At 50.8% G+C, this 21,950-nt stretch overlaps 1 protein-coding gene across 3 annotated transcripts; it reads left to right on the top strand.

The window, feature by feature from the left end:
- The first annotated feature begins 666 nt into the window (after positions 1 to 666).
- Positions 667 to 16,993, top strand: IL4R (interleukin 4 receptor). Of its 3 annotated transcripts, XM_065645038.1 has the most exons (10): positions 667 to 803; positions 5,307 to 5,419; positions 7,764 to 7,905; positions 8,723 to 8,877; positions 9,911 to 10,065; positions 10,660 to 10,816; positions 12,888 to 12,987; positions 13,590 to 13,659; positions 13,798 to 13,874; positions 13,976 to 16,993. In XM_065645038.1, exons 2-10 carry the CDS (start codon positions 5,350 to 5,352, stop codon positions 16,140 to 16,142), a joined length of 3,093 nt encoding a protein of 1,030 aa, XP_065501110.1. In that variant the 5' UTR covers positions 667 to 803; positions 5,307 to 5,349; the 3' UTR covers positions 16,143 to 16,993. The 3 variants fall into 3 exon arrangements, with proteins under 3 accessions (XP_065501110.1, XP_065501108.1, XP_065501111.1); XM_065645036.1 differs by lacking the exon at positions 667 to 803 and having other exon boundaries at positions 4,519 to 5,419; XM_065645039.1 differs by lacking the exons at positions 667 to 803; positions 13,798 to 13,874 and having other exon boundaries at positions 4,519 to 5,419; positions 13,976 to 14,123.
- The last annotated feature ends 4,957 nt before the right edge of the window (positions 16,994 to 21,950 follow it).

Below are 21,950 nucleotides of genomic sequence, written 5' to 3'. Positions count from 1 at the left end.
AGCGCGCCCGGTGCGGGGCCCCGCCGATCCGCGGGGGGGCGCTGCGGCGCGGGGCGCCCGGCCGGGACACGCGGGACAGGCGGGACACGCGAGACACACGGGACAGACGGGACACGCGGGCACGCGGGACAGACGGGACACGCGAGACACACGGGACACCCGGGACACGCGAGACACGCGGGACAGACGGGACACGCGGGACACCCGGGACACATGGGCACGCGGGACACGCGGGACACGCGGGACAGACGGGACACGCGGGACAGACGGGACACGCGGGCACGCGGGACACGCGGGACAGACGGGACACCCGGGACACCCGGGACACGCGGGACACACGGGACACGCGGGACACGCGGGACAGCCGGGACACGCAGGACACCCGGGACACCCGGGACACACGGGACAGATGGGCACGCGGGACACGCAGGACACGCGGGACAGACGGGACACGCGGGACACACGGGACAGACGGGACACGCGGACACCCGGGACACGCGGGACACGCGGGACACCCGGGACACGCGGGCCCCGTGTCCAGCGTCCTCCCGCCGCGCCAGCAGCCCCGGCAGCGCGGCCCGGCTTCGCGCGGCGCCGTCACGCGTGTTCGGGCGGCCCCGCCCCGCGTAGGCGGCGCAGCGCTGGCAGCGGGGGCGGCGGGACGGGGCGTGTCCGCGCGGCCGGCAGCCGGTTCCGCCGGGGCAGAGCCGCAGGGGCCGCGGGGCCGGGGCCGCGCCGGTCCGGACCGAGGCCCGGGCGCGGGTCCCGCGGCGCCGCCCGCACCGTGAGCCGGACTAGAGCAGGTACCGGGGCGGCCGCTCCGCTCGGCGGGAGGACGGGGCCGGTTCGTTCAGCGCGGCGGGCGCGGGGCGGCCGCTCTCCCCGTGCGGGATCGCTCGCTGTCGGTGCTCCCGGCGGGCGGGGCCGGGCCGGGCCGGGGCCGTCGCTGCGGGGAGCCGTCCCGTGCCCGGGGGGCGGGCAGCGCTCGGCCCAGCGCGGGACCGCGGCACCCCGGATCGGGGCCGGGACCGGGGCAGCCCGGATCGGGACCGGGGCACCCGGATCGGGCTCGGCCGCTGCTGGAGCCCGCGGGTCGCGGACGCGTCGTCGCTGGCGGCCGAACTTGTTCCCCGGGTTGTCTCCCGCGGGCGCTCCTTGTGCGGCGCCCCCGGGGCGCCCCCGCGGCCGCGCGCAGCGATCCCCCGCGGCCGCGCGCAGCGATCCCCCGCGGCCGCGCGCAGCGATCCCCCGCGGCCGCGCGCAGCGATCCCCCGCGGCGCGGCCGGTCCCTCCGCTGCGCGGGGCCTGGCCGCCGCAGACGCTCGTGCTGAACCCGCGCAGCCGCGCCCCGGGCTCGGTGTCCGCAGCGGGCCGTGCCGCTGCCCGCCGTGCGGACCCGCGGGGCTTCGGGCATTCTTCTCGACGTGTTCGAGTTCAGCAGTTTGCGTAGTTGCTGTCAGCTCTAAATTAGAAAATACCTGGAGTTATCTTGCTGCTCGCAGGCTGCGATTTGCAGTTTGTCAAATTTGGTGACAGTGCCGCGTTCCGTATGGGCCCAAGCGGTGCGTTTTTGGGCACTTCACTGGCTTGTGTCATCTCGATGCGAACGTGCGCTGGGACGCGGCTCTGCAAATGCAGGTGGGACCCGTCGTTGCGCAAAATGACAGGAGTGGTGAATATCCCAAACTACACGAAGGAATTTGTGGAACAACGATGACATTAAAATATTAGTAAAATTGCTCATTTAGAAAGAGTAAAAAATAATGTCTTGCTCCTTTAAAATCCACCATGCTGAAGTTAAATTCTTTCTTTAGCAATCATACAATAATGCAGGGAATACTGTGTCAGATAAGCAATAATATGTGTATTACGGCCTTTAAGATAAAAAATTGGACGACAGCCCCGCACTGAGGGATCTGTGATCTGAGGAGCGGGTCACGGGTTGAGTTTGTGCTCACCTGGCACGAGGGATCGTTCACTCCACGGGGTGTTAATTGAACGCAGAGAAGTGCACGGGAATGGTTTAGAGAGCACTGAGTGGGAACTATTGAATTTTATCTTTTGGCCCTACATTGACCGGAGTTGCCATCCTTAATTATTGGAACTTCGGAACATCTCCCAGTCTGCCCTCTCATCTGAACCTCGACTCCCGCAGCTTCCAGGTTCTGCTGAAAACCCGCTTGGCCTGGGACGCCCACGCTGTTCCCCATACAGTCACACGGCACCTCAGCGCAGGTGTTAGATCTGTGTTCCTGTGGCTCTGCCATTTTGTAGAGACACTTAGAAAAAAACACAATTAAAAGCAGCAATGAAAAAAATATGGAAATGACTCCCTACCTTTTTTCTTTTCAGATTTTGATACAAAATCTGGTGATGAACTTTCACTTTGCGATATACTGCTTTGTCTCATTTTAGTCTGCAGTTACAGCCAGCGTTTTAAACCAGAGAGAATAAGGCAAGATGTACTTTAATTTTAGAAAGAGCCAGTTTTAAAATGGGAAGTGGCCCTTTGCCTGTACAGTCTTATGTAGAAATCACTGTTGCTTGTCTTTGGAGCATTGGTTACTTTTTGAGCATATCAATTTTGCACATTTTGCCTGTAGATTAGGTGTGACCCTAATTTATTTAGAAGACCAGATAAGAGGTTATTCTTGTTTTTCTTGATAGCAAATGAAATCTTTTCAATCACATATTTTTTTTCAAGAGACAGAAATGATAATGATCAGAGCATGTAACTTGTGTCAGTAATCCCATGGACCTGCTTTCGGCCCCAAGAGAGGTTTCCTTCATAGTTTTGGGGAAGTCACCTATGTCTTCTACACCTTATTTTCCTCAAACATATTGAAATTACTAGGCGTGCTGTGATCTTAGCATTCTCTATATGTGTTATATTTTTTTTAAGGTTGGTATTTCATTATCTGATATAAAGAAAAACGTAGGGCCTAACAGAGAGGAAAGCTTTTGCCATTTTAAAATTTTATCCCTTTGCATTGGATTTATAGTCCACTAACTTATTTAAGAAAAAAAAAATTGCAGCTTCATTAGGGCAACGGGTTAATTTCATTTTCGTCAAAGTGCAGATTTCTTCTCCTGTGAGGGAGGTTTTTTTCTCTGCTGATTCATACATGGTTATGTGATAGGGGATTCTGTGCCAAAGTTTCAAGAGTTTCTTGGAACTGCGGTCGTGCAGCAGTTTTACCGAACAATGGACTGGGAAGGCAACACTTCTGCTCTTGAGAATTCCAGGAAAAACAACTCAAAGAAGGAGGATTTTTTTTTTATGCTGGAGGGGTTTGCTGCTTTTTTTTTCTGTGCAGCAGCAGCAGCACTTGTGTTCTTTTCAAAAAATTGTTGCTACGTTCAGTCATGTTTTGTCTGTTCCCCAAAATGTCAAAAGCTCAGCTCTTGAGCAAGAGTTTTCTTGAGCATTTATGAGAAATTCGTCTTTCAAGTATGTCCTTTATTACCAGATAAGCAGTAACTGCCTCAGAGGAGGTCACAAAAGTTTCCATTCTAATCTTCTGTTTTCACTAACAAATCCCTTATCCCTTAACCTCTAAGATTGACATTTTCTGTATTTAATCTTTAGAAGCTTGTTTTAAAGAGTGGTCAGTCGTGCATGTGAGATGGGCAGAACACAGGATCATTAAACATGACTTTTCTGACAAGCGCAGAAACTTGGATTGCGAGGTAGTTGCCTTAGAGCTGAATCTGGCATTTTGAAGTCAAGACTGATCATAAGTGAAGTGCTAGTACTTCTAAATATATTGAAAAAAAAATATTCTATTGCTGCATTTCACAATAGTTTATGTAGATATATTTATCAATAAAAGGTGTGCTTTATAAAAAAGTGATTTTTCTATCCCCTACTCAACTGAGAAAGAGTCTGGCTGTTGCCTGCCTTGTGTTTATCCTATTTGAATATTTGGCAGGAAATACTGAGCAGCTGCACTTGAGAATCTTCCCAGTTCAGGAGAGGAGCTCTGTGCGGGGCAGTGTGCCGTGGGGCAGTGTGCCGTGGGGCTGCGTGCCGTGGGGCTGCGTGCCGTGGGGCTGCGTGCCGTGGGGCAGCGTGCCGTGGGGCAGCACTCTGTGGGGCAGCGTGCCGTGGGGCAGCGCGCCGTGGGGCAGCACGCCGTGGGGCAGCACGCCGTGGGGCAGCACTCTGTGGGGCAGTGTGCCGTGGGGCAGTGTGCCATGGGGCAGCACTCTGTGGGGCAGCACGCCGTGGGGCAGCACGCCGTGGGGCAGCACTCTGTGGGGCAGCACGCCGTGGGGCTGCACGCCGTGGGGCAGCACGCCGTGGGGCAGCACGCCGTGGGGCTATTTGTATCAGGCTTTGCAGGGCCGGCAGAGCACGCGGGCAGCGGGAGCGCGGCGCCCGCAGCGGGGTCCGACCGTCCCGCAAGGGACGGGGGCTCGCGTGCTGACAGACCGCGTGCTGCTCAGCGGGTCTTATCCCTCTTTGTACTGAATGCAAACTCAGGATTGCTCTAGTTACTGTGACTTTACCTACAAACTTAGCAACATTTTAAATGCATCACATACATTTCTAGCGATATGGAAGCTGGTAGACGTGTCTAATCCAGAATATGATCTTCTGCTAAGTGGCCAGGTTGCATCAGCAAAAGAATCTTGAGGAAATAAGTTTTTTGAAAGTCTTTAATTAATTATTTCATCTGTTTTCAGTTTACTTAAGCAGTTTTGCTATGCTTAAAGAATTTGAATATGTAAAAGCTCCATAATTTTCCTTCTCCGAAGTTGCGCTGGTTATATCATGATCAAGTATCTGGTTTACAGCTTCCTTTTGATTATTTACTGTTTCAGTGAATCTACATTCTGTTGAAGGAAGGCTCAGAGGTCTTTGCTAAAGTCGTTTTCAAGAGGATGATACTCATCTAGTGTACTGGTGATAGGACTTGGGGGAAATGCTTTAGTCAATAGATCAGACACTTCGGTCTTGAATTCTTTCAGTTATCAGAGTGGAATCGTAGGGCTTTGACGTGTTTGTCAGTGATTTTGCTCTAGTGCTTTTGCCCTTGTGATTTCTCACGTACCAGCAGCTCTCGTCTAGCAGCTGACGAGAGCAGGTCCACGGCCGCTGTCAGGCCGGGGTCCTCTGCAGTTAAAGCTTTGCAGAAGAGTCTTCTGCACCATTTGTATTACCCTGGTTCCCCCGCTCTGCTCGGTGCTCCACGCGGTGCCGCGGGAGGATGAGGCGCCGCAGGGGCGTGAGGGCGGGGGGATCTGCACCCTCGCCTGGCCGCGGCACGGCGGGAGCGCGCGATGCTGTTTTCTGTTGGCAGAGCCTCGGCGCAGCTTGTCCGCGGAACCCGGCCCGTGTCAACGATGGCAGGAAACCCAGGCGCTGCGCTGCACGCCCTCCGGATCCTTTTCTTCTTGTGTACAACACATGAAGGTATGTTTGTTAATGTTTTAAATTATTATACTGAAGTTTTTGTCAACAGCATTTTCCAATGACTAGTAGGCAACACTATTGTCATTAATTAACTTATATAAAATGCGTAACTTCAAATGTCAGGAATACCTGTATACTAGAATAAATTCTTAGATTTTTTCTTTTTATTGACCTTTTCCATGTGGGCGAGAAAACCCAGGAATTTGCAGGGAGGAGAAAATGAGGGTGGCAGGTCAGCCCCCTGCTCCCCCGTTAGTCCCTGCGGGCCCGGGACCGCGGGACGGCTCCAGGACCCCGGCCGTGTCCCGCAGAGCGCACGGCGCCTGAGCCGGAGCGCTCGCTTCGCTGGGTCCGAACAAATTTTGCAGGCACTTGCTGTCAGCCACTTGTTGCGTTTTTGGGTTGGTTTGTTTGGGGTTTTGTTGTTGGGGGTTGTTTTTTGCATTTTAAGGCAAACAAAAATAGTTAAAAGAAAATTTAAAATAGCTGGTCTCTAAAAAAGAAGATTTATTAGCTACTTTCCTATGCACTACGAAATAGTGCAGTTCAAATTTGAATTAATGAGAAGGATCAAGGTTCACAAGGGCACGTTGGCTGAGTCATCTGATCTAGGTAATCCCACATTTGCTGTAAATGATCTTGGTCAAGGTTTAATTTCACAGATTTTTTTTTCCCTAGTTAACTACATGTTTTAAGTTTCTTCAGCATGGTGTTCTAGTTAAGGATTAAAAAAGAAATCCAGTATTTCAGTTCCCTTTTTGAAGCACATGAACTGAGAACAAACCCTGTACTGTATGTGGCTTCAAAAGGAAATTCTCAGATATCTGAGGTTTAAAAAACACAGTGTACCAGAGGTGGAAGAGGGAGAAGGCCACAGGAAAATAATGCAGAAGATAATGGAGAGTTCTGGACACTGAAAGGCAAGATAAAGTAAAGCTGCTGATCATCATAGCTCAACCCAGCAGGAAGCGCTTCATTTGACTGAAGTATTTGTGGAAGTGTAAGATCATTAACACATTGAAAAATAATGTTCATCTTTAAAGGGATTAAAATGTTAGTACTTCTTTTAAAAGTCATCTTAAGATGGAAAAAAAAGAAGAAACTAACAATAAAAATACAAATGGCAACCAAATATAAACAATAGCAACAGGAAAAGTACATAATGGTTCTTTTAAAATAAATGAGCTCTGTGACTCTTATAGTATTGCAGAAGCTTAATCTCTAACTTGCTGCGCTTCTGATGATTCTTGGGGTTTTTTGAATAGTCAAGGACCATGCAGAACAAAAGGGAACTAAATGTGGTGCTGCCATCCAGAAAGGACATAATCGTTCTGATAAACATCTAGCCTTAGTAAATGAAACATCTTCTAAATATTGGAACAGTAATGAAACCATGAGCTGCAGTCAGTTCTATGTTTATAACCAGTCGATACACAAGACAATTTAGATTATGATTTTTATAGAATTTGTAGGTTTTGTTTCGGAGGAATAATAGGAAACTTGGGTACCCATTGGAAAGAATAAGCCTGTGAAGCAGCAGTGGCTGAAGGACAAGGACCCTACAGCATGTGAATTGTTGGCAATTTAATCTTGAATTTGCAATGTAAATGGTAAGAGTGGAGAGTTGGTGATGTGCTGGACCATGTAAACAAAATTATTTACGTACTATGGAGAAATGAAATGTTATCTTTATATGGCCTTTGTGTAATTGCTGCAGGAACCTTTCTGGCAAAATCCCTTAGCAAACTAACAGAAAAAAAATCAGTTTATAGGATTCTAAAAACCAGACAAAGCTGCTCTAAATTTTTACAGGGAATTGCAACGGAGAGCAGGAGAGAAGGATTCAGATCTGTACAACTTGTGCAAGAAAAGGGAGATATTGTTAATATTTACTAATAACAGAGAAGTCGAACATCAGAGGAGTCTGGGATGATAAAAATCTTAGCTATTTCTGGCTGCTTCATTTCGAAGTGATGGCATTCCGGTGCCACGTTCAGCACACCGTTAGTGCCGATGGCAGCACGACCTCCGCGCCCCTCCGCTCCTCCTCGTGTTCCCCGGTCCCCTCGTGGAGCGCGTGGAAATAACGGAACAGGAGCTGCAGGGGACACCGAGGACTGCGTGTGCCACTTCCCTTTCCAGTTCTAAACAAGATATTTTTTGCCAATGTTTTCTGATTTTTTCTTAAGTTCTGGTGACACAAATCTCTTTCCATTTACCCAGAACGCGAAAAATAGCAATGCTTTCGCTTAATTCGTAGGGGATTGGTAGCTCTGTTTACATAGAAAAGTTAATGTTTCTGCGTAGTCCAATTTGTTCTTTTGATTCTCTTGCCTCTCCCCAGCCGTGGCTGCAGGACGGGTGCAGGAATTCGCGTGCTTCACTGACTATGACAAAGAGCTGGTTTGTCACTGGAAGGTGCCTGCACAAACAAATTGCTCCAAAGAATTCCTGCTCTACTACAGGAAGAATTTTTTTAATCTGCCGTAAGTGTTTAATAAAATGTTACATTATCATTGTCGGAACTTCATATATCCTACAGCCATTATCAGCTTTAATTCCCTCTCTGTACCATGGGTGTCTGGGACAAAGTGTAATCCAGATTGTTCTTCTTGCCAGGAGGAAAACGAGTTGGTGCAATTAGCAGCACGCTCTGGTCAGTGTTGTTCTCCTGCGCAGACCTTTCTGCTCTCCTGGTACAGAGCAGCGATCAAGGCTTAATTGTAGCGGGGGGGAGGGCTCTTGTAAGTTTACCCAACCTTCATCGCATGCGAAATTTTACCTCCTTCAGGAGAAATCTGACCCGATGTCCCAGTCTGCAGCCCATGTGAAGGGTGCTCTCCCTGGAGCCTGCAGTCTGTGTTCGGGCACTTCTGCTGCCCCTGTCCCGCAGCAGGGCCGGTCGGCATCCCCGGCAAAGGAACATACGTCTGTGCTCTCCTGTTCCTCTCCGCGTGATTTCTGCACACGGACAGCCAAATAACCTCGCTCTGTACACTGTAGAAAACCTGTTGTGACGAAGGGTGTTAACCTTTCCTCCTGGGATCAATCCTTAGCCTTTCTGTCACGCTTTTCATTAGTGGAATACAGATGTCCAAGGGGTGCTTGGGGACGGTGGGTTGTTTAGGAGCTTGTGGGAAGTCAGATTTAGTTTCTATTTGTTTGGGCTCAACATTTCTAGGAACTGAGCTTGTTTGTCCCAGATTTGATTAGCTCTTCACATTGGGAAGCTTGATTTCACCCTTTCGAGAAATAGTGTGTCACACTTTCTAAGCATCACATAATTTTCTGCTTGTTTTTCAGAAATCGTGTGTGTATCCCTGAGAATGGAAAAGACAATTTAAAGTGCACTTGCACAATATATCCGGATTATTTTGTATCAGGCCTCACATATATTCTAGCTCTACAGTTCAATGGGACTGATATGTGGAATTACACGGTTATACCAGCCCTGGTTGGTAAGAAGCTGTTTCCTTTGTCACCAGGATATCTGGTTCCAGGCTTTGCAATCCTAGCCAACTCCTCACTCATGTCACTGGAACGGTTTTTCCTTATCAGAGCTAAAAAGTGCCATGCTGGTTTATTGCAAAATCCGTTTGGCTTAGAAACCTGATTCTGGAGCAGATTCCTAAGGAAGGAGTATAAGTAATGGAGCAAACAGAGAATGATTCCTCCAGCTGCCAGCCAGCAGCAGTTCAGGGGCTCAGACAAGTGTTTGGTGCATTTTACTTGTGGCTGTAGAATTCAAGGATGAAGAGGAATGTGCTGCTTCCGGTTTCTAAAAAGACACTAGGCTATCCCTACTGAAATTTCTTCCATTCCTGTCTGTGTGGTACTCTGATTTTTCATGCTAATTGAATCATCCCCCTGAACAGAGATTTTTACAGTAATTGCTGTTGGATTACAACCACCAGTGATAAGAAGTTAATGACTCTTTCACAGGACAGAGCGTAGATACAGTTTATGTCTCTCTATAGGCATCTCGTTTGTTCAGAATAATGTGCTTGTTCATTGCATGCGAGTGCTTGGCACCTCAGACACGCACAGAAACCCTTCACGCAGCTTAGGCAGACATTCATCTGCATCAGTGAGCTGGGTCTTTTTGGAATACTTGATTGTCACTGCTGCTTCTCAGCGGCGCACGCGGGAGCCCGTGTGGGTGCGCGCGAGGCGGGACAGCCCGGCGGGGGCTGCGGGCTCTGCCCCCCGCACCGTGTGCTGCTGCGAGGCCACGGGGTCTGCCCGTTCTCTGGGCTGAAACCTGCGTCCGGTGCAGTTTGTTCAGCCGGCTTGACGATTCAGTGCTTGTTAATTAATACCTTGCAACTGCTCTGTTTTGGCCTCCCTATCCTTGTGCTACACCATAGTGAAAAGGGCTTTATGCATCGGGTGCGATGAGATTCTGGTCTGTGGTGAATGTTTGTCTCTGCTTTGCTCCATCAGTGCTTTCCCATTGCCATGTTCTCCTTAATTGTATTTTCTAACACACAGTTAAGCCACGGGCCCCAAAAAATCTTGCCATTGGGAAAGCTGAAAATGGTAATTTCAATCTGAGCTGGGAGGAGAGCTACTCCCCTTCATCCATGCTCTCTGGACAGCCCGTCATCTACGAAGTGAAATACTGGAGGAAGCAGCACCCGACGGAGGTAAGAGACAGCCAGTCTCTTTGTTTTTTGTGTCTCTGGGGCTTTCAGGTTTAAAAAGTCCTCTGAAAAGTCTTGAAACCTTTTCATGAGTAACAGTGTAAGGGCCAGCAATGGCAGGTCCCACAATGTTCCCGATGGCACGCTTGCCACAGGTTACGTTGCTCCAAGTTGGTTCAGCTGGGCTTTAAAGGATCGCAGCTCTTGTGACTGCCACCCCAAAATGGTCTGCTGCTCACAGGGGACAGGGCAGGGCCTGAAAATGCAGCGCTGCTGCTCCCTGAACATCATTTGCTCCTTAGGCGCCAGGAGGCTGCTTGTGGCACCGTGCTGCACCCGAGGCGTTTCAGACACCCCCCGAAGGGCAAGCACCTTCGGGCTGCACTGCTTCTACAGGGGAAGAACGTGCACAGTGGCATGTCACAAATACCGCCCGCTCAGGGCAGCAGCGTGCGGTGTCACACGCAGCACGTCAGGGGAACAGGCATTCCTTTGCGAGAGGTCACTGAAACACGTAACACTGTTGTTATTCAATTGCTGTCACTAACCCTTCACCTCATATAGAAATCAAAGTGAACTTTATAACTTTCTTTTCAGGTTTCTGTAAAAGCAATTAACTACCAGGCAAAAAGTTTTGAAATTACTGCAAGCTCCTTGAGGAGAGGCTATGATTACGTGGCAAGTGTAAGGTGTAACTACACAGACTACCCGGCGTACTGGAGTGAATGGAGTGAGGTTGTTGAATTTCACTATAGTGAGTATTGTGACGAATAGCAGCTCGATAAAAGGATGATGTAGTTTTATAAACCATTTCATATATACCACATTTCTCTCAGAGAAGAGTTATGGAATCATCATCCTTTTGAATGTATTGTGAATACATCTGTAAAGGCTTCCAAAGAGACTAAGGGTAAAAAAGCAACTTTGGGGGAAACTAAGGAAGAGAAGACCAAGGGAAGTTAGATTGTTTAGCCTTGTGGGGAAAAAAAAAAAAAAAAGGCTGAGAGGGGGTGTGTTTATTCTCTATAAATATTTCATGAAGTAGACACCAGGGAAGAAGAGAGACTTAAACTAAAGAACAAGGTTGATGTAAGAGCAAGTAGGTTTAAATGAACAAGAGATATTTAGAATAGATATTTAGGCTGAAAATTAAACAATGCTTTGACCATCCGAGGGCTGAGGGTTTATAAAATTCTCTGAAGAGCAACAGAGAGAATCAGCACAGCTGCGCCACAGTGGAGACAATAATGCCATTTTAGGGACTGCGTGACAGGTTTGTGCCGAGCGCTGACACAGCCCCGCAGTGTGAGGTGCCTGTCCAGCCCTGAGCCCCGGCCCTGCCCGCGGCCCCAGCGCTGTCACCTGAGCCCCAGCGCTGTCACCTGAGCCCCAGCGCTGTCATCTGAGCCCCAGCACTGTCACTTGAGCCCCAGCGCTGTCACCTGAGCCCCAGCGCTGTCACCTGAGCCCCGGCCCTGCCCGCGGCCCCAGCGCTGTCACCTGAGCCCCAGCGCTGTCACCTGAGCCCCAGCGCTGTCACCTGAGCCCCGGCCCTGCCCGCGGCCCCAGCGCTGTCACCTGAGCCCCAGCGCTGTCATCTGAGCCCCAGCACTGTCACCTGAGCCCCGGCCCTGCCCGCGGCCCCAGCGCTGTCACCTGAGCCCCAGCGCTGTCATCTGAGCCCCAGCGCTGTCACCTGAGCCCCGGCCCTGCCCGCGGCCCCAGCGCTGTCATCTGAGCCCCAGCACTGTCACTTGAGCCCCAGCGCTGTCACCTGAGCCCCGGCCCTGCCCGCGGCCCCAGCGCTGTCACCTGAGCCCCAGCGCTGTCACCTGAGCCCCGGCCCTGCCTGCGGCCCCGGCACTGTCACCTGAGCCCCAGCGCTGTCACCTGAGCCTCGGCCCTGCCTGCGGCCCCGGCACTGTCACCTGAGCCCCAGCGCTGTCATCTGAGCCCCAGCGCTGTCACCTGAGCCTCGGCCCTGCCTGCGGCCCCAGCGCTGTCACCTGAGCCCCAGCACTGTCACCTGAGCCCCAGCGCTGTCACCCTGAGCCCCGGCCCTGCCTGCGGCCCCGGCGCTGTCACCTGAGCCCCGGCGCTGTCACCTGAGCCCCGGCGCTGCCTGCGGCCCCAGCGCTGTCACCTGAGCCCCAGCGCTGTCACCTGAGCCCCAGCACTGTCACCTGAGCCCCAGCGCTGTCACCTGAGCCCCAGCGCTGTCACCTGAGCCCCGGCGCTGTCACCTGAGCCCCGGCCCTGCCTGCGGCCCCGGCGCTGTCACCAGAGCCCCAGCGCTGTCACCCTGAGCCCCGGCGCTGCCCGCGGCCCCGGCGCTGTCACCAGAGCCCCAGCGCTGTCACCTGAGCCCCGGCGCTGCCTGCGGCCCCAGCACTGTCACCTGAGCCCCGGCGCTGTCACCCTGAGCCCCGGCGCTGTCACCCTGAGCCCCGGCGCTGCCTGCGACCCCGGCGCTGTCACCTGAGCCCCAGCGCTGTCACCTGAGCCCCGGCGCTGCCTGCGGCCCCAGCACTGTCACCTGAGCCCCAGCGCTGTCACCTGAGCCCCAGCGCTGTCACCCTGAGCCCCGGCGCTGTCACCTGAGCCCCAGCGCTGTCACCTGAGCCCCGGCGCTGCCTGCGACCCCGGCGCTGTCACCGGACGCCACACAGCCTCTGGAGCTCCGTGTGCTGGGGTTTGTCTGCCCAAGGCTTCATTTTACATCCTCTGGAGGAGCATTGTTTGAGGTGCTGAGGAAGAGCAATGAATTTGGTATTGCCAGTACTTACATGCGCGTACACATGTAAATGTCTATGTTTGTTTAACAGATTATCAAGTAACAGCTGAAGACATTCTGCAGATGGCTGTTCCTGTAGCCTGCATACTCGTCATGGCAGTATCTGTCATTTGTTACTTCTGTTTTACCAAGTATGTATCATACTGTTGACAGGTTTTATAGAGTAGCAGTTTCCACAGATATCAGTGTTGCTATTGGATTAGCTGAATGTCTAGTAGTACAGGAGTCTAATGTTTTGGTTTTCATCAGCACCTTTATCTCCCTCTCTTTGAGCAAATGTTGTATAAACATGAGTCAGTTGCACTCTGTCATTTTCTGAATAGATAACCAAATATTCTCTATTAATCTTACTAGAATGGAGTTGTTACAGCATTCAAAACAGGCCGCAGTTATGGGGTTTATGAGTTTTAGACCTTAGTCTTTGCTGGAGTTCCAGAAATGATGGTTGAATATCTCTATTTCTTTTAGTGGTAATGTGAAAGTGGGATCTTATCTGTTTCACACATCATTTCAAACATGATTAGAAGAACGTGTGACTGCGGTTGTGCAGTGCAGTCACGCACCAAACATACAAACATCTTTGCATTAGTTTAATGAAAAGCAGCACTTGGAGATGCACAGAACAAGCACTTCTGGTGCTGCGGTGCCGACAGCCAAGGGGGAGGAAAGGGAAGCGTACACTGATGAAGCCAAAATGCAGTCAGAGCAAACAATTTTAATTCTTCCCTTGCAGAGTGAAGAAAGAATGGTGGGATCAAATCCCAAATCCAGCAAAGAGCCATTTGGTCGTAAAAAATGTCAAGGTAATCCAAAAGTTTTGCAAAAATACCCTTTCCTGCTCACCAGATGTAGAATATGTAATAAGTGCTATTGTCTGGCTAATGCAAGGCATACTGAATACAATTCACGTGTGTCCTAAATCTCATTTGTATCTTTATTAGTTTTCGGTTTTGTGCTACATTGATGAAATTAAGTTCCCTTTCCATGATGCAAAGCAGAGTCATATGGAAAACCAAATGTAAGTGAGATAAAATAAAAAAACCCCTCTGCTTGGCAGCATTAAGTAGCTTTCTATTACATAAACATTAACTATCTTTTCCTTTTGACTCCTGAAAACAGAAGTTGCAAGAACTGTGTGGCTCCAAGTTTGTCAAGCCAAAGCATCAAGGCGACAGATAATGTCAGAAATGTTGAGAAACCTTGCAGTTGCCACAGCAAGTCTGGAGAGTGGTTTCCAAAAGGCAGCAGCGCAGTTTTAACCCCTGAGACAATTCTGGTTGAAGAGTCTATAGAAATCTGTGAATGTTTAACAGACGTTGAGGCTGAGAGCCAGGAAGAGCCTGGTGACCCGATCACGGCGTTTGAGCCCCGTGAGAGCAGTGTCAGTGCTTTCAGAGAGCACACGGAACACAACGATGCTCTAGCTAGCATGTTTATTGACATCCTGGCAGATGAGAACAACACACAAGACAATAAAGACTCAGGCATCATCACAGGTGAGAATAAAGCCTTTGAGAAACATGAGTCAGAAAAGCCATCACAGCAAAATGCAAAAGAAAGCACGGCCCAGAGTCAGCAGCCATGCAATATTTTTCATACAGTCTCCCTTTTCACCAAAGCCTCTCAAGACGACTATAATTGTAGTACCGTGAGCAAGAAGTCAGAACAATCAGAAGAATCCTTTGAATCTGGCTATCAGAGCTCCAGCATCAATTCCGCTTCTCTGGATGCAAGAGATCTTCAACATATGGTTCATCAAGGCATTTTTCCATGCAGTTCTGAAAGTCCCCATGACTTGTGTGTCCTGATCCAGGAACCTCCAAATAAGCCATCCTTCGGGACCAAAAAAGACAGAATAAGCAACTCTGTGCGGAAGAGCTTTGATCCCCTTGCATCTCCATCCACGAGGCTGTGTAGCTCTGCATATAAGAGCTTTGACACCCTTATCTCTCCATTCATGGAGCCCTGTGGTTCTGCCTACAAGAGCTGTGACACCCTTATGTCCCCCTCCACAGAGCCCTGTGGTTCTGCGTACAGGAGCTTTGATGTTCTTGTGTCTGCATTCAAGGAACCGAGCAGCTCTGCATATAAGAGCTTTGATAGCCTTATGTCTCAGTCTATGGCTGACAATAGCCTGAGTACCTGTGTTGAAAATATCCGCTCCTCACCACCTTTGACAGAGTCTTCAGAGACACCAGAACTTACCTGCAGAGGTCAAATTTATCCGACATGTTATACCAACTACGGATCTCCCTGCACTGGGCTTGATTTTCAAAACACCTGTTCAGAACATCCTGATTTTCCATCTTTCTCCATGCCTGCAAATGACAGCGCTTCAGCTTTCCCACCAGAGGAAGAAATACATAAGCAATTAGCATATCAAAATGTTCAAAAGAAAGCAAATGGGATTTCTTGCCCTATTGAATCTCACCCATCTGGTTATCAACCTTTTGATAATGCAGTTAAATGTAGTGGTACATACTGTGACAGTGACAGTGAGGTTATCTCTAGGTCACTATATGAACCCTTCTTTCATCTTTTGTACAACAACCTGAGAGAAACACCTTCAGATACCATAATCCATGAACCTGACCAGAGGACAGATGACCACCTGTGTCTGGTTGCACAGGGGTTTGACAGCAGTATTGTCCCAGATTTAGCCTCTAGTGCGAATGTCACACAGACTGGTGATGGCAGTCTTCGGATCGTCAGCTCTAGTGAGCTGTCTGGTGATAGCAAAGATGAAAATACCAGCAGAGACAAACAGCTGTTGCATTTGTTAGAGCTGAACTGTCAAGATTTTAACAGCAGAGAAAGAACTATGAAGGAGACAAAACCTACCAGCTTTATCTGTGCTGGTGAAGGACTGCAAGAAAGCAGCAGTGACAGACTAAGTACTGCCTTCCACTGCCACACGCACAGCTGCTGGGGGAAACTTGGAAGTGCAGGGGAGAATAAAGAGGTGATAACACCTGCGGTGGGCACGTGTGGCTCAGCAGTGAGGTCACCAGAGGAGTCACTGGACAGCATCGGGATAAACTTAGAAAGAAAAACTGCAGAGCCCCAGGAGCTCCTGGTCTCAGACATGCTGTCACCTCCTCTTTTTGTGGATAACCCCTGTGCTTCTGATTCTCACACCATTCACAGGGAGGGTTCCAGCCTGGCACCTGCAGTTAAAGAGAGACCAGTAGAACTATTGAGGGAAGACAACAGGAAGAATGGGGAAAAAATGAAACTTGTACAAGCCCTGGCCCAGGAGGACAACTGCTACATGAAAGTAGCCTAGCTTGCCAAGACTGATCCAAACCAGTCTTTGGAAATAAACTGTATGGCAAATGGAAATGTTGCTTGTTCTTCCATTCTAGCCTGAAGCGAGGGCTGCTGCGGCTCAGCCGTGGATCCAGGGTGGCGACGCTCCAGCCGCGGCAGCGCTGGCGCCCGGTGCGCCCTGCAGCACGGCAGAGCCGGCACCTGCCCGCTGCCGTACGGCTCTGCCGGGGGGAGAAGCCAGAGCTGAAGTCTCTCTGGCCGTGGTTGTTCTCTGCAAGCGAGCAGGAGGTGTTGGTCCAGCGCTTGTGGTTGTTGCCCGGGCTCTGGGTGTTACTTGGGAAGCACACGAAGGTGGTGTGGAAGGTGCTGACACACCTGCGAGTGGGACGTAGGTGCAGGTCCCAGGGAAGTGACTGAGGCACTGGCAGCATCGCACAGCTGCCAGGACCTGTTTATTGCGGGGGAGCAGGGAGGGGCTGTGTTCCCAGCCCCGGCACGGCCCTTATGTGTCTAAACTTGCTCAGTCAAGACCGGAAATAAAGATTACTGTCATTTGGGCTTGAGCAATGCTGTTGTTGATGATTAGTGTCTTATTCTGTAGAAGCAGGCAGTTGTTTCATACTTCTACAGCTGTAAATGGAATCAGACATTTCTAAGCACTGTTTTCCCAGAAAGCTTATCCAGTTTGTGGTCAGACTCCCTAAACTGATGGAGTATTTTTTTGGCCTCTTGTTTTTTCCAGTCAGAATGGGAATTATGCCTGCAGCTTTAAGGCAGCATATACTTCTTGTTGGATAATTATTCCAAAAGTTTTACTTACAACTCTGAACTTTGTAGGGCATTATCATGTATTTTGGTGTGGTAAATTCCACCCTAGTATCCTGAGAGTGGCATGAAATAATTAAGAACCGTTAAGTAATTTTATGTGTATTAAAATATACATGTGTATTGTCATTATTTAGAAAACCCTATTTGCATTGCCATTCGTAAGGAAGGAAACCGTAATGCTAAGCACAGAAGCTTGTTTAACGTGTTTTGTAAGTAACATTTTTGTACTGCAAATCTCTGTGCAAAGTTCAAGGTGGCCTAGTAGAGGTATCTGTGGATCAAATTTGCAGTGGTAAAAACTGGTACGTAAGCCGTGGAAGGAGACTCGCAGTGAAGTGTCTGTATTTAGATGAGACAGTGTTTGTACAGGCTCACTTTCACTAAGGTGCTGGTTAGTGAAAGATCCTACTGATTGTAGCTAAGGTGCTGATGAACATGTTATTTGTTTTTGCTTAAAATACCAGGTTTAATTTTATTTTCACTCAGGTGAGGTTTAATTCTCTCAGGAATACTTTGTGCAGAATCACCAGCACAAAGGCTGTGGAGTGGGAGGGCTGTGAAACCAAGGGATGGAGGCGCTTCCCAGGACCCACGAGCAGGCCTGCACTGACAGGGTGGAGCAGGAGGACGCACGGAGGCCGTGGTGTGCCTTGTGAGTCAGCCGACTCACTTCCCTAAATCCAAGCAAAGTCAAGTTTAAGCAGAATCACACAGCCGGTTACTGCAGCTGCCAGAACGGGTTGCTCACGGCTTCCTGCGGCAGCACCACGCCGTTCAGGGAGGCGCAGGGGCAGCAGCGGTGCCTCCTGCTGCTTGTCCTTGTGAAACCCTCCGGAAGGCTCGCCCTTGGCTGGAGCAGCCAGGAGAGCTCTGCTCGGGCCAGGGCTGGAAAGCCGTCTGCTGCAGCACTTCTGTGCTGAGCCCTGGCTCCATTCTGCCCTGCCCTGGCTTTGTTCTTCCTCATAGCTATGCCCTTGGGTCTGCTCATTTCCAGTGGATGGCTTTCTGTGTGTGGGTATACGTCCCCTTCTCTCCCTTCAGTATTTCTCTGGTGAAATAGAACTGTACCTCTTTGAGAAGGAGGAACCCTGTTCCTGTGCCTTTGCATAACCCAGAACTGGGCATGAGCCCTGGGGCTGGGGACGGCTGGCCAGCCCACCCCATCCTGCCTGACTGCAGTTCATGTTCCGTCCTCCACTGCCTCTCCACTGCCGGCGGGGCATTGCTGGGCGGTGAAGCACAGGTGTGTTTCCAGTGACGGGTTCCTGGAGCTCGTGGAGTTCTGACCAGGCTGGGACCCCCCAGCAGGTCCTTTTAGCCAGGGGAGGGCTCCTGCCAGGACAGAGAATTACTCATCGTAGTAAGTGTATTTTCAGTGGTTTTCAGTTTGTTTTGTAAGAATGCAGTATAAGTGGAGTTTGTGTACAGTTCTAGTCTAGTTATATTGCCATTTATTACATGCTCGCAATCACTCCACCTCCACATCTTTCTCACCTGGCTGCTTACCAGGTATCAGCAGCCTGACTCACCATGAGTGAAATGGGTTCCTGAGAAAAGCAGGTGTGTTCCCAGTTCAGGAGCAGCTGGTTCTGATACACTGCTTTTCCCTGGCAGAGAATGCCACAGCTTTGCCTTTTTTTCTTTGTCTTCTTGTTAGGTCCTTGGAAATGTGCAGCTGTGTGGAACAGCTGTTGGCAGATTCCTGTCCATCACAAGGTTAGGCATTGCCTGTGGAAAACTAACAATAACATGATGAGGGTGAGACTAGTGTGGAGCAGGAGCAAGTTCTTGGAGACAGGGACAAGTTAATTTAGGGTGAAGGAGGGATTAGGTCAGCTTTTTAAATAACTTGTTTCTGCGTCTTGCTTTGGGACCCTGCATTGTTCAGGTAGGGTGCAAGGGTGTCCAAGTACTTATCCATCATGAGCTACAAACTTAATCTAAGAAAACAAGTTCTTTTAGGTGTTGCATTCTAGCAGTGACATGGCCAAAGGAACAAAGGGTGAGAGAACCAAATGAAGGGGCTTTGACTTCCAAAACCCCGATCACTAATGTTTACCTCTGACTGTGGAATTTTGTGACAAAACTCCGTAGTGAACAGAGACTGAGAGGACAGTTTGCATTCTCCTAGCCATGTCTTTTCTCTAGAAAACACCTTAGGGAGCATGGTTTGTGCAGTTTGTATTCTAGCTCTGACAGAGGTACTTCCAAAGTGTGTAACTTTGCATACAGTTGCTTTCACAAAGAATAGGTGGTTTTGACCAGTTCTCAGGGGAGCTGTGCCCATGCACTGCACAGGCACGTGCACACACACACACAAATCATTACCCCCCCTGCAGCCTGCTGAGTACAAGGTCTGTCCCAGGCACCCCCACGGTGATGTATCATGATTGCACGTTACTCGGAATTTCTTTTTTCACCGCACTGCTGTGACTGCAGCAGTCACGTCATGCCACCAGCTTTTCATCAGGCGTTGCAGCCGCAGCACACAGCCCTCGATGCCCCGGCTAAACTGCGGCGGTGAGGTCAGAAGCCAAACAACAGCTCAGCGTGAACATGCTGACCATCAGAGCAAGGACACCAATGATCCAGTCCGGTTTTCAGCTGCAGGAGTGTTGCGTAACAGTTTCAAAGCAGATTGCTCCAAAGTGATGTTGAGAGGAACTTTACATCTCTGCTGTACTTTGGCCAAAGGTGCTTTGTTCTGTTCGTCCCTTGCACTGTCCTGCTTCCATCCTGCCCCTCAGCGTGTTTCTACAGCATGAAATTTCCACACAGCCGCCTTCTGCCCCTGCAGCAAGACTGCAAGATGACAGAGAAGAACAAGTAGCTGCAATGCTAGATGAACTGACTGCTGTGGCACATTGGGCTGCACAGGAGGGAGGAGCAGCTGTTTTCTTCTTTTTTTGCTCTTGGCCGGAATACTTTCTATAAAACTCTGAACATCTGTACAGGAGACCTGCAGTTCCGTATACTGAATGCAGAGAGGCAATTGTAATGGCAAGAGTTGATGGGCGTATCAGCCTGTGACCCACAGCCCGGTTTCGATAGAGGGGTGGCTGCACTAGACCTGCCTGGTCCATGGAGCGTGGCCGGCGTCCTGAGGAGCTCCTGTCCCGGTTCACCGATGGAGCAGCGGCGTCCATGGTCCTGCTGTGCTCCATCATATCAGAGTCAGGCATTCGCAGTAGTGTGGTGTTTGTCCTCTGCTTTAAGGTTACTGAGTTGGTGACTAACATATCACTGGGACTTTCCTACTTGCTGCTGTTTCCCCAGCTCTTAGACATGGGGGAATTTGCCATAAGCTGAAGAGTTTGAGATTGGCTGCCTCTCCCCAGCATAACCACTGCTAGTTTCACTTGCAGTGAGCCACCCACACAGCAACAAGAACTACAACAGGGTAAGAAAGCCCTGGACTGCCTTCTGGGGCAGAACTTGCATACCTGGCTCAGGGTTGTAACCAGCCCCCGGTTCTTGACGCTCTAGAGCTGCTGTGAAAGCCAGGGCTGCGCCGGCCGCGCGTGGCCCCGACGCCGTGGCCCCGACGCCGTGGCCCCGACGCCGTGGCTCCGACGCCGTGGCCCCGACGCCGTGGCTCCGACGCCGTGGCTCGGCATGGTGAGCAGCCGGCAGGCTGGGGGGAGCCAAGCTGGGAGGGGTGGCTGACACTGGGAGGCTGTGCTGCCATCCAGAGACCTGGACAGGCTGGAGAGTTGGGCAGGGAAAAATTTAATGAACTATAACAAGAGAAAGTGTAGAGTCTTACATCTGGGCAGAAACAACCCCAAGTTCCACTATAGGTTGGGGAATGACCTATTAGAGAGCAGTGTAGGGGAAAGGGACCTGGGGGTCCTGGGGGACAGCAGGGTGACCATGAGCCAGCACTGGCCCTTGTGGCCAGGAAGGGCAATGGGACCTGGAGGGGATTAGAAGGGGGGTGGTCAGTAGGTCAGAGAGGTTCTCCTGCCCCTCTGCTCTGCCCTGGTGAGACCGCATCTGGAATATTGTGTCCAGTTCTGGGCCCCTCAGCTCCAGAAGGACAGGGAACTGCTGGAGGGAGTCCAGCGCAGGGCAGCAAAGGTGATGAAGGGAGTGGAGCATCTCCCGTGTGAGGAAAGGCTGAGGAGCTGGGGCTCTGGAGCTCGGAGGAGACTGAGGGGTCACCTCATTAATGTTTATAAATATGTAAAGGGTGGGTGTCATGAGGATGGAGCCAGGCTCTTCTCGGTGACAACCAATGATAAGACAAGGGGTAATGGGTGCAAACTGGAACACAAGAGGTTCCACTTAAATTTGAGTTCTTCTCAGTGCGGGTAACAGAACACTAGACCAGGCTGCCCAGGGAGGCTGTGGAGTCTCCTTCTCTGCAGACATTCCAACCCGCCTGGACACCTTCCTCTGTAACCTCATCTGGGTGTTCCTGCCCTGGTGGGGGATTGCACTGGATGAGCTTCCGAGGTCCCTTCCAGTCCCTGACACTCTGTGACTCTGTGAGCCGCTCTGCCAGGCTCGGGCGGTGCTGCCGTCACTGGCCAGGGCACGTGTCTGCAGGCCCTGGGCTCGGGGGTTGCGCAGGGCAGGTCTTTACGGGTGCTCTGCTCCCCCTGCCTAGCTGAGGCACTGCACAAGCACGCAGGATGCCCCTCCACAACACGAGGCAGGCAACAGCCATCAAGGGCCTTGTTTCCTCCACAAGGAAAGGCAGTAGGACCTGTAGTTTATCATGTGCTACCTATGCCATGGCCTCATTCTGAGCTGTACTGGTCCCCTGCAACAGACACACAGGTATTGGGAATTCTTCCCACTTCTGGTCAGGCCACCTTTGCTGTTGTCATGACTTGTCTTAAAAACCTCCACTGTATTCCCCAGGGTGAAGGACCAACACATTCAGCTGCTGTCCATATTGTTGCTATTTTGCATGTTATCTACTGTTGGTTTAGCTTCCTACAGGTCCTAGTACATCACTTCTAGGCTTGTGCACATGCAGAGTGGCAGG

This window comes from Caloenas nicobarica, chromosome 14 (genome assembly GCF_036013445.1).
Source record: "Caloenas nicobarica isolate bCalNic1 chromosome 14, bCalNic1.hap1, whole genome shotgun sequence".
Lineage (NCBI taxonomy): Eukaryota > Metazoa > Chordata > Aves > Columbiformes > Columbidae > Caloenas > Caloenas nicobarica.
Note: the sequence above shows the minus strand (reverse complement) of the source record. Positions and strands in the feature narration are given on the sequence as shown.